The sequence below is a fragment of the Salvelinus fontinalis genome, chromosome 4, assembly GCF_029448725.1.
Source record: "Salvelinus fontinalis isolate EN_2023a chromosome 4, ASM2944872v1, whole genome shotgun sequence".
NCBI lineage: Eukaryota > Metazoa > Chordata > Actinopteri > Salmoniformes > Salmonidae > Salvelinus > Salvelinus fontinalis.
Genome location: NC_074668.1, coordinates 70,395,141 through 70,416,573, shown reverse-complemented (window position 1 = coordinate 70,416,573; position 21,433 = coordinate 70,395,141). Strand labels below are relative to the sequence as shown.

The window sequence follows — 21,433 nt, the reverse complement described above, 5'->3', positions numbered from 1 at the left end:
TGTTTTTCCTTGCTCTAATTATTGTTTGCACCTGTGTGTCGTTCCTTTGTTAGTATTTAAACCCTGTGTGTTCCTCAGTTCCTTGCTCAGTGTTTGTATGTTAGCACCCAGCCCCAGCCCAAGCCTTGTTCTGAACATATGATTCTCTTATTGGATTTTCCAGAGGTTCTCTGGTTTAGTTCTTGTGTATTTTTGAGTAGACTTTTGAGGTTTGTTTTTCCCTGCTGTTTTTACCACTTTGGAGTTTCTTTGTATTTTGGAGGATATCCATTTTGTGCTTCTTGGCTTTATGTTTGGACATTGTGGATTTAGATTCTTTGCCTGAAGATTTTGTTCTTTAATTAAACCACCATCTCTAGTACTGCTGTGTCTGCCTCATCTTCTGGGTTCTGACGATTATTAGTGACTGTTTCTCGCACCGGGTCCTGACAAAATCCACTTCAATCAGGGAGGAGACAGGTTAAAGAAGGATTTTTTAGCCTTAAAACAATTGACATGGATTGTGTATGTGTGCCATTCAGGGGGTGAACGGGCAAGACAAAAGATTGAAGTGCTTTTGAACGGAGTATGGTAGTAGGTGCCAGGTGCACCGGTTTGTGTCAACAACTGTAACACTGCTCTTTTTTGTTTTTTACATAACAGTTTCCTGTGTGTATCAAGAATGGTCCTCTACCCAAAGGCCATTCAGCCTTCTTGACACAACTGTGGGAAGCATTGGGTATCAACATGGGATAGCATCCCTGTGGAACGCTTTCGACACCTTGTAGTCCATGCCCCGAAATTGAGGCTGTTCTGAGGGCAAAGGGGGGGATGCAACTCAATATTAGGAAGGTGTTCCTAATGTTTGGTATACTCAGTATATGTGGCCATAATGTTGTATGTGCTTCTATTGGCTGCTGTGATATAATGAACAGAGGGCCTCAGTCTTTACCTAGAAGTCATTTAGCAGGTGTGTAACTAATCCTCTGACCTTCTTAGTGTGCTACAATCACTACCAGTCATTTATCTCATCCCCATCTCTATAGCCAGCCAGCAGGCCAGCCAGGAGTCTAACAGCAGGCACAGCCTATGACTAAAGCACGGAGGACTTGACTTGGTTAGCATATAGCTCAGTTGGCATAGGGATCACATATATACTGGTGGCTCTGGAAAGTCTATCAAGAAGTCTAATGTAGGATCATGCTGGAGCAGCAGTTTGAAATTCAATTGAAGTTGTATTAGTCCTTAAGCCTTGGGTTGGTTATTTTTTGTTACCATAGATATTAAACTATCTATCTTATTTTGGATTTCAATATCATTTCACTAGAATCGCTTTAATTTTATCTTGCTATTTCTCTCAAAGCCATTTCTGCTACGGATGCCCGTGGTAATGTTTTTAAGGCAAACATAATGGAATTGCATCTTATTTGATAACGAGGGACGTCTACCGTACACGGTTGAGGCCCCAAATAACCACTGACGTAACAGAGCCATTGGAGGCAACAATAACACTAACAACGGCATCAGAAACCTTCACTACAGCAGTAGACTACAGCTTTGCTGCTCATCCCCCAGCAGTACAGTAAGTGGCTGGAAGTAGGCAGACAGATACATTATAGATATGACAGGCAGTATAAGTCGTCATTTCCCTGTGGACAGTTTCTCTGTAATGAGCTGCAGGTTGTCATGCAGGCGTTTAGAGGCGTGGGGTTGGGGAGGGAGTCAGAGACAAAGACAGGCATGGCTAAAGAGGACCAGCCAGCAGGAAGGAGATGTTAATGTGACCTGAAGGCGAACCTAGCCCTCACAGCTTCCCTCTTTCCACACCGGTCACATTTGGCTATGTCAAAGATGGCTGCCATGTTCTAATCAATGCTTTCATCACAAATGTAGGAGCATAATATTTGGTTTCGAGAGTTAAAGGGCTGTGATGACACTGTCCCTGCAGATGAAGGCAGATGACTCAGACTGACTGCAGTACTAAATGTTGAGTCAGGTTGAGTCATTTCAGTCACATTTACAGACAGTAAACAAACTCTTTTGAGTGGTTTAAGTCCAAGCTGCTGGGAGGTAAGTAAGAAAAGTCCTGGGCCAGTGACACACCTCTACAGGGAGACGGCCACACTAGCTCCATGCTTAACTTTCATTAATTTCACACTTTGTAATCAATTACTGGTCTCTAGAGCTATCAGTGAGGCCAGCTACCTTTTCCAGGAACGGGCCCAAGTCTCTCAGCGCCTCCTAATTCAAAAGACATTACACCGCTAGACAATACTCTTTGTGTATGGGTGGCCATTGATTTGGACTGTTTCAAGGCACCAGAACAAAGCGATTTACGGAGGTTGCAAACATATTTTGTGGGACAACAATGCATGGTCTTATCTGGTGTAGAGTTTAAGCATAAAATAAATGGATATGAATAATTAAACGACCAAGCCTTTGAAGGTATGCCCAACCGTTTTCTCTGGGCTATTCTCTGCCCAATGTCTCTCAAAAGGCTGCACCTAATATGATTTGAAATCGTAAAGCAGAGGCTGACACCAGGCCTCCAGAAACCAATCCCTATTACAGGATAAAACAGCAACTGTGTGAAATGTACACTGCAGGCCCCTTGGCTCAACCCCACTGATAGTCAGTCCCCCCTCACTGTGACTCTGGGAGGGAAAATAAAAAATGAGCCTGATCAATGACAAAATAGGGCTTTTGCCCTTTTACTGCAGCCATAAATATAATCTGTCTTGAAGAAGAAAGAAAGCAGGAGAGGAGTGCAGGGCTTAAAGAGACAGGTTCCCTTCAGGTTCTGGGCTGGCAAAAAGATGTCACAGTACTCCACAGTGTGGAGAGGAGAGGAGAGGAGGACGTGCCCAATGTCATGCCATGGTGGCCTGGGACTGGGGCCGTGGACACTTATAGAGTCATGTACTGGTGATGGCTCCCCTGTGGTGAGGGGGAGGACAGGACAGGACCACACAGCAGGCCCAAGCCTACACACCCACACCGACTACCAGACAGCCACTCACAGCAGAGGTGGTCAGGCCGCAACGCTCCAACATTGTATATTCAACTGCAGACATGAAATACATTTTGACATTCAGCCATAGCAAAGACCTTTTATGCCAAAAGGAGACAGTGAAGACGACAACAGTGAGCAGGAACTGGAAGGCATAAATCAACACCAACACAATGAGAGGGAGCTCATTTTATCTCTGGGATTGTTGAGATGCTATAAGAGCAATGCAGTGAGCAGGAACTGGCCCGGCCCTAATCCCTCATTCAACCCTACAATCCCTCAGAGCTGCAAACGGCAAGACTGAGAGCATGCCAAATAATACTGTGAAGCCATAATACAGGGATAAAACGTCCCCATGTTGAAGGCAAGGGAGGGAGAACATTCACACAACTTAACAACTCAACATGGCAGTGACAGGAGCAAGTGGCCCCTGTTCAGAATCCTGGAGGATATAATGTGCTTCCAAAGACCTGAATTTGTTTTAGACTGCTCCCTCCATTACTCCATCTCTCTATTTGGTTGTTGTTGTGCTAGGGGGTAGTAATAAGATAGTGTGTATTCAGGGAGGGAGGGAGGTAAAGATAGAGAGGGAGAGAGAGAGAGGGAGAGAGAGAAGAACCGTCTGTGCGTTTGGACAGTAATTAATACAGTGTTCCCCTCGCTGCTCTGCTGACAACGGATTCATTCATACTGCTGTTTTCCTCTTTTTCCAAAGGCTTCGTTAATTGCATTTAAATTAGCCCTGTAAAAAAGTTGAGCAGGGAACAAGGAGTAATACAGTGTCTTGTTTTTAGCTTGCTTTCGTTTGCTTACTTGTTTTTTTAGGCTTGCGTAAGCTTGGCAAGCAGGGCACTGGCAGGTACCAATTTAGACGGCAACATATGTCAGGAACAAGCACCCAGAACAGATAATAACACAGTCAGAACAGATAATAACACAGTCAGGGAAAAAGGGAAGAGGCACAAACGTAATGAAGGAAAAACACAGCAAAGCTTTATGCTGTCTGCTGCAAATGGAAAGGCTGTGCTAGGACTGCCCATTAGCACCTTTGTGACACTGTCTCTTCTGCCTATTAAGAGTAATGTTGGAGTGTGCATGGAGCTATTGAGGCGTGGATGTGAGTGTGAAAGGGAGCGAGGTGTAAAGTGTGTGTTTGAGAGAGAGAAAGAGAGAGAAACAGGGAGAGAGAGAACGTGAGAGAGAGAGAAACAGGGAGAGAGAAACAGTGAAAGAGAGAGAGAGAGAGAGAGAGAGAGAGAGAGAGAGAGAGAGAGAGGGAGAGGCTGAGAGAGAGGGAGAGGCTGAGAGAGAGAAACATGGAGAGCGAGAGAGAGAGAAAATGGGGGAGGGAGCGATAGAGAAGCTGAGAGAGAAACATGGAGAGCGAGAGAGAGAGACTATTGTACTGTAATTCTGGTGGAGAGTTGGTTCTTTCGGAGCAGGGGATGCCTCCCATGTAGTTGATGGAGCTGGCCAATCCTCTGGAGAGCAGAGCAAAGCAGATTGGACGAGCTCAGCAGCACAGCTTGGGCTGCATTACATTTACATTTGAGTCATTTAGCAGACGTTCCTATGCAGAGCAACGTAGAGTAAGTGCATTCATCTTAAGATAGTTAGGTGGGACAACCACATATCTCAGTCATAGTAAGTCAGTTTCTTCTCAATAAAGTAGCTATCAGCAAAGTCAGAGCTAGTAGGGAAAAAGTCAAGTGAGAGTGTGAGTCCCTCCCTCCCTCCCTGTCAGTGACTCCATCTCCCTGCCTGCCTGTCAGGCCCTGGTGCCACGGCTCAGAGCTTAGCAAACACTCTCTGCTCTCGTCTCCATCTCCCTCTCTGTCATCAGCCCAAACCCCACTCCCCCTCTCTCTATCTCGATCTTATCCTGCTGCCGGTAGCTGCGAGTGCTGTGCCAGCAGTGGAGTCGGGCGGAGAGACAATGGTGCTCGCATCCGCTGAGCAGAGAGACAGAGGGCTTGGGCAGTGACAGGCCTAAACCCCCCCACCGCCACCACAGCCATACTGCCATCTCTCAGCTCCCACAGTAGGGATACATATCTAAAGCTCTGCGTTCTGCCAGCGGCGGTAAAAATGATATTAGTCAGACAGCATGTCCATAAAGCTCAAAGGGCATTATTCTTTTTTGAGGATAGCAAAGTGGTAGAGAGGGTGGGCAGGGAGGGGGAGCAGAGGTGGGATTTAGTCTGTCTTAGACTGAGCTGCTGAAACTGCCTCTGCTGCTTTCAGCCAGGAGGATGGTAGTATAGCCGAGCAGGGTGGGGAGACAGAGGAGGGAGAGGAGGCTGAGGCAGAGAGGAGGCTAAGGAGGGAGATGAGGGAGAGGAGGCTGAGGAGGGAGAGAGGAGGCTGAGGAGGGAGAGAGGAGGCTGAGGAGGGAGATGAGGGAGAGGAGGCTGAGGAGGGAGATGAGGGAGAGGAGGCTGAGGATGAAAAGCCAACTGACATTTACTCCTGAGGTGCTGACTTTCTGCACCCTCGACAACTACTGTGATTATTATTATTTGACCATGCTGGTCATTTATGAACATTTGAACATCTTGGCCATGTTCTGTTATAATCTCCACCTGGCACAGCCAGAAGAGGACTGGCCACCCCTCATAGCCTGGTTCCTCTCTAGGTTTCTTCCTAGGTTTTGGCCTTTCTAGGGAGTTTTTCCTAGCCACCGTGCTTCTACACTTGCATTGCTTGCTGTTTGGGGTTTTAGGCTGGGTTTCTGTACAGCACTTTGAGATATCAGCTGATGTACGAAGGGCTATATAAATAAATTTGATTTGATTTGAGGAGGCAGAGAGGAGGCTGAGGAGGGAGGCAGCCTGCCAGCCTCCCTGGGTTCATACAAGGACTGCTGCAGCTGCTGCCTCTTGTCTCGTCCATGGACGCTGGATGCCAGGCATCTCTTTGTGTCTGTTCCAAGTTGGATCCTACTGTATCCTGCTGCTGCATCCATCAATATCCTACTACCAACACACATTGTTGTCTATCTCCCAACAGCTGTTGAACCAACACATGATACGGTCATTTAGGGCTCAAGCCTGACATGACCTCTTCTAACCTGCACTGAGATATTTCAGTTGTAAATGGCAGTATTGTGTATGCAGTATTTAGCCAGGCAGGTGTTGTGTCATGGGGGAGGTACTACTATTGACAGTGGTGCTAATGATGATGGCATGGTTCACAAGCATAACTTCTTAACCCATACCGTCTCAACACATGGCTTCACACGCACCCCACACACCGTTCCGTACAGTTAGGGGTTCATTGTCTCCAAATTAACCTTGTCAAACTATTTCTTTTCCCAGAGGGAGAGTTGTATTACTATTGTAATTTTTCAATCAGAGATTGAGGAAAGTGTGAAATTTTAATGTGCTTGTTCCCTCCCTCCCTCCCTCCCTCCCTCCCTCCCTCCCTCCCTCCCTCCCTCCCTCCCTCCCTCCCTCCCTCCCTCCCTCCCTCCCTCTCCTATTGGGTGGGGAATAGTCCATTTGGAATCTTAAAGAGATTACACCCCTCCCTATAATAGGATTCTCAGCCTGCCTCAGTCTGGTGTGTGGTGGGTGCAGTGCTGTGATTATCCAGTATATTTACTATATAAACTCTGCTCAGCACACACTCCAGAAGAGTTCTGCGAGGTCAAAATTAATTACAGAAGTTGTTAAGCATACAGCAGCTGTTGTAAACAAATGCAAATACATTTTCATATCAAACAAGCCCCTTGTATCCCGGCACACCAAAATAAATCTGCCACTTGTTTACTAACAAGTTAGGCCATCATCAAGCTGTGCTGGTTAGAGTGAGATAAATGAATATTCTCCAACTAGCCCCAGAGCGCTCAGATCCTGGCCACTCCACGGCTTTAATCAAAAGCTTTGCAGCTTTGTCTCTGGGTTTGTTCCATCCTTTCTCTCTTTCCATCTCTCATTCTCTCTCTCATCCCTCGGCCTCTCTTTCTTTTTGGCTGGTCTATTCCCTTTCATAGGTTGGCTGTGTTATTCTCCGTAGCCTTGCCTGGTTTTTTTCTAGGACAGCTTCAGAGCGTGGGTAATTCCTTCCTTTCCACTGAGCTGAACAGATCACTTTTCGTTATCAGCAGGTTTCTGCGCTCGACACAAACTGCCTCTCTGTGGAGAACAAAGGCTTTCCACTAGTCTATTAGAACAGGTGCTCTGCTGGGTTTCGGGTTGGATGAGGAACAGCTGCTCAGTCTGAGAGGAACTCTTCCTTGACACACCGACTGACGAAGATCACAACCATACCTAGTTCTCAGTCCTTTCATACTGCTTCAGATCATCGCTCCTATGTCCATTTCCTCCTCTGCTCTGTCAGGATTCACCTCTATCTTCCCATCCCCTCTATAGATCTGGACCACTGAAATAACACCATGATCTGAACCAGTTCACCGCCTGAGGCAACATCTAGAATGCCTTAGACAGGCACCTAATCAGCCTTACGTTCTCTCTCAACAGAGAGAGCATATCTATGCATATCTATGCATATCTATGTCCTTTACTAAAACCACAGATGCAATTGTCTCCAGTAGTTCCACTTTTCTAAAGTCTACTGCAACATGTAAACAGTAATCATACTATGGGCTTAACGGCAACACTTGTTGACTTCTTCATGTCATGTCTCTTCCTACTGTGGATTTAGCAACATTGTAATACCCCGGAGGCCTTGTCATGACTGTAGAGTGTGGAGCTGTGGAATAGGCCATCAGGCTCAAGGCCCTGCCGGCCCCAGCAGCACGGAGACAGCAGTCATTTCCCAGCCCAGCGGAGCAGCACTTACTGACCTGACACACACAGCACACAGACAAACACACACACACACACACACACCCTGACCTGGGCGTAGGGTGACCTCCCCCTCCCCAGCTCTGCTTCAGCCCAGAGAGCAGGTCCCGGCCACCTCTTCTTATTTATGAGCCATTTCACACAGCACTGCTCCCATTAGAGAGCCAGCCTTGGCCAGTCAGACACACACTAAACACTCCAAACGATAAGCATTACGTACACCAGTAAGGCAGCCAGGGGGTCGGGACTGGGGATGGGACAGGGAAGACCCCAGGGCCACCACACAAAGCCACCACCCACACAGTCCAGGAAGAGATTACACCACTCACCCCAAAAGAGCAATGTAAACATATTGACTCACTTCCTGGTTGGCAGACATTGGCTGTAGCTTCAGCTGAGAGACAGGCTAGAGCTAGGAGTCTGCTCTGTAGGCTGTACAGCTGCTGCACCACCATTACTTCCACTTAGCTGTAATATTACTGTATATCCTTTATCACCTTCTAGCATTACCAAATGTCAGATGAGTAGTTATTTTTGTTTCATAGGAATCATCTGGGAAATAATTACCCACTGATGTGATTTAACGATGTGTGGAAACTGATGGTTAGGCTTATTGGAGCATAATTGAACATTTCATTATTTCCCTTCAGTTCTGTGGCGCTCTGAACAGCTAGCTGAATATTCAAGGCATAACATTTGACTGACGGATTGATTTCCAAATGCATACAAGACTTTAATAGGCAGCCGTGCTCCTGTGTGACTGAAAACAAGATTATCCTGAACTGGCAACATTAAAACACTGTGGGAAGTCTCTGAATGGTAGCCTGTTTACTTTCCAGAGGCTAGGGCCTTTGTCAGGGAAGACAGACAGCAATGGGGCACACAGATACACATAGACACACACACACACCTGTGATGGTGACGGAGGCGTGGCCGTCCTCGCCCAATAATGGGTTGGTCAGTCTGCAGCTGTAAGTGCTATTGGGCTCCAGGGTGACAGTCAGGACACTGCGCATGCTGAACAGCCCCTCCTCATTGGCTACCAGGGAGGTGGTGACGTTGTCCGTCAGGTTGTGCCCGCCCCCGTCCTGCCACAGTACGTCAGCCTCAGGGTAGCCACCGTACGCCACGCAGGTCAGCGCCACCTCGTCACCCGGCCGCAAGTTGGAGTCCGGCTCCAGGGTCACCAGAGGCTTGGAGTAGGGGGCTGAGGGGGGAGAGAGGAGGGGACAAGAACAGACACACACAGAGTTTTAGCCAAGTCGCCAGAAGCTTGGAGTAGGGGGCTGGAGGGAGAGGGGGGAGCAGAGACATACAGAGTTTTAGCCAGATTATCACCAGTGAGGGACACCCAGGGAATTGTTTGACATGATTCCCATTAAATTGTTAATTACATTTAGGGAGCTTAGCATAACATCGAGCTTAAGATCCCAGAGACATCATCTGCAGCATATCCTGGTGCTCCTCTCTGACGTCCTTCTTCTCCTCCCTGGAGAGAGCCACGGCTCTGAGCCAAGCTGCCTCACAATACAACGCAACCAGCACAGCCTGGCCCGGCCCGAATGGGGGGCCTGGGGGAAATAGGCACGGCTCCGAGAATTTGGGACTGCTGTGCTCTGTTCAGGGGTTTGGCAGGAGGGGGCGTGCGGTGAGGAGGTGAGGGGGGGTGAATCCTCAGCCTGGAATGAATGCCCGGCTCTCCAATCCCCTGAGCTAAAACACAACCAGAGAGGTGGCGGGCAGAGAGAGGAGGCTGTATTCCCTGAGCCAATCATAACACAGCAAACAATGGGGAGGACAGGAAGGGAGAAGAAGGAGATTAAATAACTTCATGCGAGTTGCCTTTTGAAAAGTGGACTCTCTCGCTCTCTCTCTCTCAGCACTAAGACGGAATGTCAGCCTGCCACTAACCTCCCTGGCTATCCATTTGACTGACAGGCAGATTTCCACAGAGACCCATCATTTTCTCAGAGCACTGTGGGTAGGGAGCTCTATGATGTTGACTGTAAATGCCAGCTAAAAATAATACTTCTACGAATTGAATGCATGAAAAGGGGACAATTTGTCACTGTTTGAGCTACTGTGTCATTGTTTATCTTTTCTCTACCCAGACTAGCCAGCCAAAAGGAAAACTGTTGAACGTTAATACTGCTTAATGCACATACATCCTTAGAGGAAAGGACCCATTTAACAACAAAACGTGGAAATTAGTGGTGAGGGAGGGAGGAGTTCACCAACACTGTGTGTGAAGCCATGAAGAATAATTATAAAGTGCAATCAGTTGTGATGATGGTCCTCTGATGGAACAACCACCTTCATCACCGAGCTGTTAATAACAATCAATCTTCGCAGGAACTAATAATCAAAGCCAGTGATTGACCACAACCAGAGGACCACAATCAGGAAGTATCGACCAATCATGTTATCGTGCATCCCTGGCGGAACTAAGTGTTTCATGACCAATTTCTGTGTTGTGTTAGGCATCGATCCTAAAGGTCTCGCATGATTACCAAAGAAGGGCCTGTGATGTGTGACCAAATTGCCCTCTAGTGGCCTCATGGGTGGAATTATTTAATCATTTAATAATTGATAAACATGAATAAAAAAATTTAAACGGAAATCTGGGGTTTCTATGTGAAACAGTTTTGTTATAATTCAGTCTTCTGTGATGTAAACTCAGCAAAAAAATAAACGTCCCTTTTTCAGGACCCTGTCTTTCAAAGATAATTCGTAAAAATCCAAATAACTTCACAGATCCTCATTGTAAAGTGTTTAAACACTGTTTCCCATGCTTGTTCAATGAACCATAAACAATTAATGAACATGCACCTGTGGAACGGTCATTAAGACACTAACAGCTTACAGACAGTAGGCAATTAAGGTCACAGTTATGAAAACTTAGGACACGAAAGAGGCCATTCTACTGATTCTGAAAAACACCAAAAGAAAGATGCCCAGGGTCCCTGCTCATCTGTGTGAACGTGCCTTAGGCATGCTGCAAGGAGGCATGAGGACTACAGATATGGCCAGGGCACTAAATTGCAATGTCCGTACTGTAAGACGCCAAAGACAGCGCTACTGGGAGACAGGGCGGACAGCTGATCGTCCTCGCAGTGGCAGACCACGTGTAACACCTGCACAGGATCGGTACATCCGAACATCACACCTGCGGGACAGGTACAGGATGGCAACAACAACTGCCCGAGTTACACCAGGAACGCACAATCCCTCCATCAGTGCTCAGACTGTCTGCAATAGGCTGAGAGAGGCTAGACTGAGGGCTTGTAGGCCTGTTGTAAGACAGGTCCTCACCAGACATCACCGGCAACAACATCGCCTATGGGCACAAACCCACCGTCGCTGGACCAGATAGGACTGTCAAAAAGTGCTCTTCACTGACGAGTCACGGTTTTGCCTCACCATGGGTGATGGTCGGATTCGCGTTTATCTTCAAAAGAATGAGTGTTACACCGAGGCCTGTACTCTGGAGCGGGATCGATTTGGAGGTGGAGGGTCTGTCATGGTCTGGGGCGTTGTGTCACAGCATCCTCGGACTGAGCTTGTTGTCATTGCAGGCAATTTCAATGCTGTGCGTTACAGGGAAGAAATCCTCCTCATGTGGTACCCTTCCTGCAGGCTCATCCTGACATGACCCTCCAGCATGACAATGCCACCAGCCATACTGCTCATTCTGTGCGTGATTTCCTGCAAGACAGGAATGTCAGTGTTCTGCCATGGCCAGCGAAGAGCCCAGATCTCAATCCCATTGAGCACGTCTGGGACCAGTTGGATAGGAGGGTGAGGGCTAGGGCCATTCCCCCCGGAAATGTCAGGGAACTTGCAGGTGCCTTGGTGGAAGAGTAGGGTAACATCTCACAGCAAGAACTTAATGCAGCTAGTGGCCACACCAGATACTGACTGTAACTTTTGATTTTGACCCCCCCTTTGTTCACGGACACATTATTCAATTTCTGTTAGTCACATGTCGGTGGAACTTGTTCATTGTTTGTCTCAGTTGTTGAATCTTGTTATGTTCATACAAATATTCACACATGTTAAGTTTGCTGAAAATAAACGCAGTTGACAGTGAGAGGACGTTTCTTTTTTGCTGAGTTTATATAAAGTGTAATATTGGGATGCAAACTAAAAATGTAATACATTTCAACTCTATATCTGACATGGTAGAAGTGTCTTCTTTTTTTTGTTGCTGCCGATAACCATGAGTGAGAGGTGTATACTTTTGTTTCAAAGTAGATTTGTTTAAGACTACCAAGAAACACTCTTTGTGACCCTGATTTATCCCACTGCAGTAAAAGGTTAAAGAGGGATTCTACTTCCTCTATGTGAAGCCCTTGAGGTGTCTCCTTCTCCTCACCTCCTTTTCAACCTTATTGGAGGAGACGATCCAAGGTCCTCTGACCTTCTTCTCCAATGTGTTTTGAGACAGGAATCGAGGAAAGATGTATCGCGAAAGATGTGGTAGCTATAGGCCAAGCATTGGTCCAGCTTTCTCAGTCTGAGGTCGTTATTGTAAAACTTAAAAGAGAATGTGTTCTCAATGACTTACCTAGTTGAATAAAGGTAATAAATGAACAGACTCACCTGCTACCTGGAGCAGTAGGGCTGCACTGCCGTAGTCCTCCACCCTGACGAAGCAGGTGTAGCTACCCTCATCGGCCACCCGGACCCCTCTCAAGAGGAGCGAAGCGTTGCCCGCGCCCAGCTGAGAGGGGTACAGGCTGGTGCGGTTGGCGTAGCGCTCTCCCTGGTCTGCCAGCTGGTCCTGGCTGGCCCAGTAGCTGTGCACACTGCGCTTGGTGTCCGTCAGCTGCCAGAAGACACTGAGGTCAGACAGGTTGAAGGGAGAGGCGTGGCTGAAGGAACAGTTGAGGGTGGTGTCCATGCCATACAGCGCCACCACTGGCAGCTCTGGGACATGCACTTCCAGGACAGCTAGATAGGAGAGAGAGGAGAGTATGTCAATAACAGAAAACATAGACCTGTGTGTTTAGCCATGTAGTGGAGAGAGATGTCGAAACAAGCTTTAGGGGGTTGAATGAACTGCAATAAAGATGTAGCGCCTAAATATCCACTTGGAGACAGTGGTGAGTTAATAATCTAGACAGTGGTCTGTCTGGTGAGAAAGAACACTCTCCATCTCTCTCCAGAGTGTAGTGTCTCCCTCAACAGAACACTGGGCTAAGTTGCTCAATGGCGAGTGTGATTTGTTTTGTTTTAAAGCGGAAACCCTCCTTAAGGCATCTGATCTCCAGACTGCTTGTCTAGACTGGACGCTTCTGTTTTCTCCTCTTCTCTCTTCTTCTGTTCTCTCCTCTTCTCTTCTCTCCTCCCCTACCCTCCCCTCCCCTGTCCTCTCTGCAGCCAAGAGCAGGCTCTGCATAATCATTCTGGCTTAGTAGCCATCTCAGACACCACAGAAAGAGGAGGCTACAGCTAAACCATTCTCAATTTATTCCTGTCTCCACTTCTACAGGTCTGATTGTGTGATGAACATCAGGACAGAAAAAGCCATTCCAACCCCTGAAATCCCCCTGAATCTAGTGTGATGCATCCTGTACTCGACTGTTGCTATTCTTTATGAGAACCTCTTCTGTACTCATGTCTTTCAGATTTAATAACAATCACACACTTTTGCATGAAATAGTTGTGATTGAGGTGTAACAATTGATTTCCCCATTATCAACAAACAACACTTTCCTCCGAGTGCAATCCGGGGATGAGGATGCTCAGTCAAGGCAAAGATATTTTGGTAGACACCAAACCTCACAGGAGACCCCACATTCACCAATATCCCCCTGCTCATCTATAGGCACACTGCCACCTGCTGGATCCTCATGTAACTACAGGCCAAAGGAAAACTTGGCAAAACAGACAATTTGCCAACACCTCAACATCCAAAAATATACCATCCACCACATCCAGAAAACCGTGGAAACAGAAGAACAACAAGCCCCAGTAACTAACTAATACAAGAATGTCATTCTAGGTGATGCACTACAGTTCCTCCCAACCCCTGTGAAAATCACAAAGCAGCTTTTTAATTTACACACAGTGGTGTGATGTTTTTCTATAGCCCCATAATGTGACTACACTTCCTCTGCCGTGCCACAGCACAGTCGACAATCCAATCCAGTAAGTATGGCATACCATTACAGTAGCAGGGGTTATTGTAGGGCGGTATGGCTGTCTACCAGACTAACGTTCTACTAGTTTGTGTGCGTGTGTGTTTTTGTAGTGCTTTCTGGGTAATGAATAGACAACAGGCACTTTGGTAGGACTGTAGTGGAAGTGACGGCCCCCACAGAGGCATGCACACAGAGGAGGGAGGAGACACAGCAATTAGATCACTCCCAGAGCAGACCGGAATGACTCACTCCAATGGGTTCACAGAGGAGGAGAGGTGAGAGGGAGGTAGGGGGAGAGAATTGGAGAGGGGAGAGGAGAGGGGGAGAGAGGGAAGAGAGGGCAGAGAGGGGGGAAATGATGGAAGAGAGGAGAGAGGAAAGAGAGTGAGAGGGCAGCTTTGAGCGTGCACTTAAAGATAATATCAGGAAACAATCCAGGAGGGGAGAGCATTGCAGCCCATCGCTAATCCCCTAACTCAGGACAGGGCCCAAGTCAAGGAAGAGATAGGTACTCATCCCTCTCTCCTTCAATCTCTTTCTCCCTCTAACCAGTGACCCATTTCCTGGTGCCGGTCTGGTAAGGGTGCAGCAGGACATTGGGGCAGCATGTTAACACACTGACAGACATTCACAGACAGACTGAGAGCAGCAGGAGAGCACAGCGTTTCACACCCACTTCACTGCACCCAGGGGGGAGGGGCTTTTAGCTCTGACGTCATGGAAACTGTGAGTAAGCATCTGATGTCCTATTCCTTCAGAGGTGAAACACGGGTTGGGCAAACTGGTATTGTTTCTGCTTTTAACTTCTAGATATCTCCAACAAACACAACACAGTTAGCACAAATACTGTAGTATTTGTGATAACTGCTTTGGGGGCGGCAGGCAGCCTAGTGGTCAGAGCGTTAGGCCAGTAACCGAAAGGTAGTTGGATCAAATCCCCGAGCTGACAAGGTAAAAATCTGTCGTTCTGCCCCTGAGCAAGGCAGTTAACCCACTGTTCCCCGGTAGGCCGTCATTGTAAATAAGAATTTGTTCTTAACTAACTTGCTTATCTAAATAAAACATTTGGTCTAGGAGGTTGTGGTTGAAAAAGTGTATTGTGAGAGGTGGTGTCTCCCTATTTGAGCGAGGAGGGTTAAGGGCTCTCCCCGGCCCCTGAGAGGCGATAAAGAGATGCTCAGAGCAGAGAGTGGTAGAGGGAGGGGACGGCAGGGCAGATTTACACCCTGCACTTTGTGTTTATGGGCCCGGCTCTGTTTGAGTGCCTGTGAGAGAGACAGAGCCGTGCACTTTCACAGCCGACATGAAATAAACTCATTAAAGCCCTGTGAGCGCTGGCTGGCACTCTTCCCTCAGAGCGGAGCGCCAGGCAGGCAGGGAGAAAGGAGGGCAGACATACAGGCAGGGAGGAAGAGGCAGGTAGGCAAGCAAGCTAGCAATGGCCCTGTTGGATATTTACATCACTCACTCCCCTCATCCCCTCCGCCTCCCTAATCCCTGGGCTGTCTCTTCAACCCCTACCTCAGCTCAAGATAACAGTGATGCTGTCACTGGGCCCTGGCTAGCCTAGTGCTAAGCTCACCAGTACAGATGCAGCCTCGAGAGTAGTGATGGGGTAAAAATCTACACAGTTCCATTTCAGGATAGCAGTGTTTTCAGCACTTTTATTTCAAAACTATTTTTCACATAGCTCTCTCTCATCCCTCTGCAGCAGACATACGGTGAGCAATATGTTTGGACCATGGAATCACAATAAAATCCAAGTATTGAATCGCAATACATATAGAATCGTGAGAATCGCAATACATATCGTTTTGGCACCTAAGTATCGAGATAATATCGTATCGTGAGGTCCCTGGCAATTCCCAGCCCTACTCGAGAGCCACACGGAACTTGTGAGTTTAGATGAATAGTTCGCTGCACGGATATCCCTGCTAGTACAGATTAGCCCCGGCTAGTGCTAAACTAAGCTATACAGATGAGTGGAGCAGAGGGGCTGAGGGGCCTGCTGAGTGTGAAGCAGCATGGCAGGCATGGCAGGCAGCAGGCTGACAGGGGCTGGGAGGAGAACCACAGACTTCATACATAGGCAGCTGACAAGGTGACACAACATGGCTCTTGGTAAACAAATTCCTTAGCCACAGCGGCAGTGACATCTCACCTCCGTCCTCCAGACGCAGGTAGGTGCACACAAACACACACACACAGCCAGGCATACGCACGCACCCATGCACACACACACACACACATCCACAAGCAGAGGGCATTGTTATTCAGCTCAGTCCTGGCTACTGACAGCTCCACAGCACTGTGAGAGTCAGTCTTAGACACAGGGCATTCTGACACTACAATATCCACTGTCATAGTACTGCTCCACAACAGACAGGTCCCAATCACCGTGTTCAGTGACACCTTACATACACACCTACACGCAGGCACGCACAAACACATTAACATCTCACTCTGCTTGCGATCACTAAAGTTGAATTCACTCAGTTCAATAGAAGGTACCCCCGTATCCACATCTAGGAGAATGCAACACATAGCCTACACATTCAGTGGTTGATGTTGCATTGCCATTCAGCTGACCCTGGTCAGTGGGACACAACCCTAAACAGAAATACCTAAACCGGTAATAACCGGATCCCTTTAATAACCTGGGCTGTTAAACACAAGGGCTTCAATAAGACCACAGCTTCCATCTCCCTCCAGCTCCTGATGCAATAACCCACACTGCTCAATAACCCTGGTTCATAGCTGCTTCTCCAATAAAGGGGCGGCAGGTAGCCTAGTGGTTATAACATTAGGCCAGTAACTGAAAGGTTGCTGGATCAAATCCCAGAGCTGACAAGGTAAAAATATGTTGTGCTGCCCCCGAACAAGGCAGTTAACCCACTGTTCCCTAGTAGGCTGTCATTGTAAATAAAAATGTGTTCTTAACTGACTTGCCTAGTTACATTTCAAAAATAGTGAACTGTGCTTCATAACATTGAACAGCACATAGGTTATCACCTACTAGGCCAATAGACACCTTACACAGAGGTTAAATTACCCCTGCTAGATAACAGATGGCAGAGCTACCAGTACTACTGTTCATTAGAAGATGTTAGGTACACATGTTCAGAGATATGGTAAAGCCCCTTTGTCGAACACGGCATAAAGGAACAGCCATGATAAGAGTGCACAGACACACATACACTGGAAGGCAAATTGCGGCGGTAATATTGACTTAACTAAGTAAACACACACAGGCAGTGTAGTTAGTGTTCTGTCTGGCTAAGTAGTGAGCTGCTTCAAAAGCTGTGGCAATAATGCCCCCATCGGGTGGTCAAAAGTACTGCAGCTCCAGACATGTTGGTCTTTCCACGAATGGCCCACCGGAATATCTAACGAGCAGGAAGTTCACAGATGCTTAGTGGCCTTTCACAACAGCTATTCTTTCAGTCAATGTCGTTGTTCAAACCTTTGAAGAAACCTAAAGCCTTTCTTCAAAGCGTTTCCAAGCCCAAAACCTTTCAAATCCGTCCAGGGGAACACAAATAAAAAAGCAACATCTGGAATACATTGAGAGATGTAGTAGCATTTTAGACGTGGTCAGCGTAACACTGCTGGGAATTATCCCTCACGACACATAGGGAATCTATTCTAAACCTGAGCCTTTACTCCCCTCCTGAAAGAGAGACACAAAATGGAGAGGATTATGTAGGTCTCTGAGCCTTGAATAATGGGGTCACTCATGACATTTACCAATTTAACACTGTCTCCCCATATCTGGGCTACAGTCATCATAGTGTGAAAGCCATCTCTGTCTGTGAGAGATATATGAGGCGCAGATAGCTAGTGGAGCAGACAGGAGCTCAGGTTGCTTATTTTCAGCAACGTAATAAATCAAGATGCACCACACTTCCTTTCTCCTGACTCTGTCTGCCTATCTCTCTTTCTCCCTCTCTCATTTGTCGTTTATGCTCTCTCCATCTTCTTCTCTCCACAGACAGGGCGGGCGGGTGCTTTATCAGGGGGAGCTGGTCTCATATCCCGTCAATAAGCTGTTAATGGGCTCTGACAGGCAGATAATGGGGGGGCAGTTGCAGAGGAGCTGCCTGGGAGATAAGGACAAGCCTAACCTTCCTCCACCACCTGCCTGAGAGAGAAGAGAGAGAACACAACCTGGGAAGAGTATGAGGAGCGAGCCATAGGAGCAAATCCATCCCAGCAGGAGAGGGGGTGGGGTGGATTTGAGTTTGTGCAGCTTAATCCAAATGACTGGGGTTAAGGTGAGCCTATACGCTATGCATACGATTACAGAAAAGCCAAGCTAAGTTGATCAGAAAGCAAAACTGCATTATTGTAGGGGTGGCAAATGTTTGGGTTCTAATCCCTCAGATAGACAAGTGTTTGACACCTGCTGGCCCTGGTAATAACCAAAGCCATGTCTGGGAGGGCAGAGTCTTTGCTAAAATCTCAGGCTGCAATTTTGTTCTGCCTTATGAAGGTGTCGGGGAGCAGTGGATGTCTACATTAATGCAGGGGGTTAAGAGGTTAAAGGCTCAGTGGCTGGGGCTGTGTGTCTGGATGTTAACCTGAGCCTCTCTCCTCCTGAGACATTGTGACCTCACTCAGGGCCCTGTAACCATGGCAACACCTGCCCCCGCCTCTCCCGAGACACAGTGACCTCACTCAGGGCACTGTAACCATGGAAACACCTGACCCCGCCTCTCCTGAGACACAGTGACCTCACTCAGGGCCCTGTAACCATAGAAGCACCCGGTAACTGTGGTAACAACCTGTAGGTAAGTGTCTCCTCTCTCTGTGTGTCGGGCAGGGAAGCTTCTTACTCAGCACCAAGCAATGATGCTGCTTTACAGGGACAGATCAGAGCTGTGGTGGTGGGTCATTCATCCTGTTCATCACAGCCCACTAAACACAAAGATATTTGGCTCCAGGCCCCAGCAGCCCCCAGGCCCCGCTCAGCGCTCACCACGCAGAACTGCAATCTCGGCACGTTACGCGCATCAATGTTTAAGCGATCCCACAAGATAGCTTTTTTAGGACTTGTTCAAATAATCATGAGGTGCTTGATGGGTAATGCACTCTGTTTAAATGGCTAGGCTACAGTGCAGAGTGAGCGGGAAGAGAGGCCAGCAGCTCAGTGCAGTAGCCAACCTGCTAGTAGACTGACTGGGCATTATGTATGCATCGCAGCGGAAGCAATCTTTGTCGAGCCTGTCCTCGATTGTTTTTAAAAGGATACTTCACTGGCCACAATCAAATTAGCAAGAACATCACTGATACGGGGTAATAACCCGAAATTGAATTTCTGCGCGGGCCAAAGAGTCCCCTCTCTACAGAATCAATTGCTGTGAAGAGAAAAGGAGGACAGGGAGAGGGCATTCCTAGTTAGCAGACCTCAAAGGGTACACCAGAGATGCGGGCGTGAGCAGGCTATTTACACGCTTCAGGGCCTTGCCATAACGTCTGCCGCTCTCTGACTGCCACACTAGATGTGATCTATTCAATTATGCTAATTAATTAGAACTACCTCCCAGCTCTCGTCATTAAAACTGAATCCAGGTCAGCTTGCCATTTTTGCATTTGCATGACTACAATTTCCCTTTTAACATGGAGATGCTAAGAGCGGGCAGGTGGGCGCAAGCAGCAGCAAATGGCAGAGGCCTGGCAGGCTGGTGGCAGTGCTGACAGAACAGAGAGCATGACAACAAGCAATTAGCCAGACAGCATCCTGTTAATGCTTCTGCTTTACACTACTGGCTCTACTGCCTCTCAGCTGCTAATGCTGCTCATGGAGCCTGGATACTAGGCCTACTTACTGTAGTGGTGCTGCTGCTGGTGCTTGCCTGTTACCTCAGAACAACCCCACTGAGAGTACTGCTTCTAGTCTAGTGCAATTCATGGTTATTAACGGCCTCCAACTCAATCATCAAGTTTGCAGATGACAGTGGTAGGCTTGATAACCAAAAATGAAGAGACAGCCTACAGGTAGGAGGTGAGGACCCTTGGAGTGTGGCTCAGGAAAATAACCTCTCACTCAATGTCAGCAAAACAAAAGAGATGATCGTGGACTTCAGGAAACAGCAACGGGAGCACCCCTCATCCACATCGACGGGACAGCAGTGGAGGTGGAAAGTTTTAAGTTCCTCTGTGTATATATCACCGACAAACTGAAATGGTCCATGCACACAGACAGTGTGGTGAAGAAGGCGCAACAGCGCCTCTTCAACCTCCTGAGGCTGCAAAAATGTGGCTGTCACCGAAAACCCTCACTAAGTTTTACAGGTGCCCAATTGAGAGCATCCTGTCGGACTGTTTCACCGCCTGGTACGGCAACTGCACCGCCCACAACCGCAGAGCTCTCCAAAAGGTGGTGCAGTACGCGCAATGCATCACCGGGGGCAAACTACCTGCCTTCCAGGACACCTACAACACCCGATGTCACAGGAAGGCCCACGCCACTGCCTGTTCACCCCGCTTCCATCCAGAAGGCGAGGTCAGCACAGGTGCATCAAAGCTGGGACAGAGAGATTGTAAAACAGCTTCTATCTCCAGGCCATCAGATTGTTAAACACCCACCACTAGCACAGAGAGGCAGCTGCCTACCTACAGACTTGATATCATTGGCCACTTTAAGAAATGGAACACTTGCCACTTTAAGAATGTTTACATATCTCGCATTACTGATCTCATATGTCTATACAGTATACTGTATCCATCACTATCTATTCTATACTATCTATTGCATCTTAGCAGCTCTGTCACTGCTAGATATTACCTGTTAGACACTGCTGCACTGTCGGATCTAGAAGCATAAACATTTCGCTACACTCGCAATACCATCTGCTAACCATGTGTATGTGACCAATAAAATTTGATTTGATTTGCATTAAAAGTACACTAAGTATAGCAAACATTAGGGACACCTTGTTTCCCAAATCGTCGGGGCATTGACTCTACAAGGTGTCGAAAGTGCTCCACAGGGATGCTGGCCCATGTTGACTCCAATGCTTCCCACAGTTGTGTCAAGTTGGCTGGATGTCCTTTGGGTGGTGGACCATTCTTGATACACAGGAAACCCAGCAGCGTTGCAGTTCTTGACCCAAACTGGTGCGCCTGGCACCTACTACCATATCCCGTTCAAAGGCACTTACATTTTGTGTCTTGCCCATTCACCCTCTGAATGGCACACATACACAATCTATGTCTCAATTGTCTCAAGGCTTAAAGTTCTTTTTTAATCAGTCTCCTCCCCTTCATCTACACTGATTGAAGTGGATTTAACAAGGGACATTAATAAGGGATCATAGCTTTCACCTGGTCAGTTTATGTCATGTATACTCAGTGTATATGTATACTGAAACAAAGAAACCTGTCACCGCCACATTAAGCAACAATTCCATTGGGGACGAGTCCCTCTGCAGAAGAACTGACAACAGCTGTGCTAAGCAACATTTTCTTATTTTACGCACCAAGACAAT

General features: G+C 47.6%; 1 protein-coding gene across 2 annotated transcripts in view; it reads right to left on the bottom strand.

Annotated features, from left to right (window-relative positions):
• LOC129854302 (CD276 antigen-like) overlaps positions 1-21,433 on the bottom strand; it is an 80,471-nt gene that overhangs the window by 46,176 nt on the left and 12,862 nt on the right. For both annotated transcript variants that reach the window (XM_055921196.1, XM_055921195.1), the window contains exons 3-4: positions 12,400-12,750; positions 8,708-9,004 (exon numbers count right to left, since the gene is read on the bottom strand). In XM_055921196.1, coding sequence (XP_055777171.1) covers positions 8,708-9,004; positions 12,400-12,750 — 648 coding nt within the window. The remainder of the gene's footprint in view (positions 1-8,707; positions 9,005-12,399; positions 12,751-21,433) is intronic.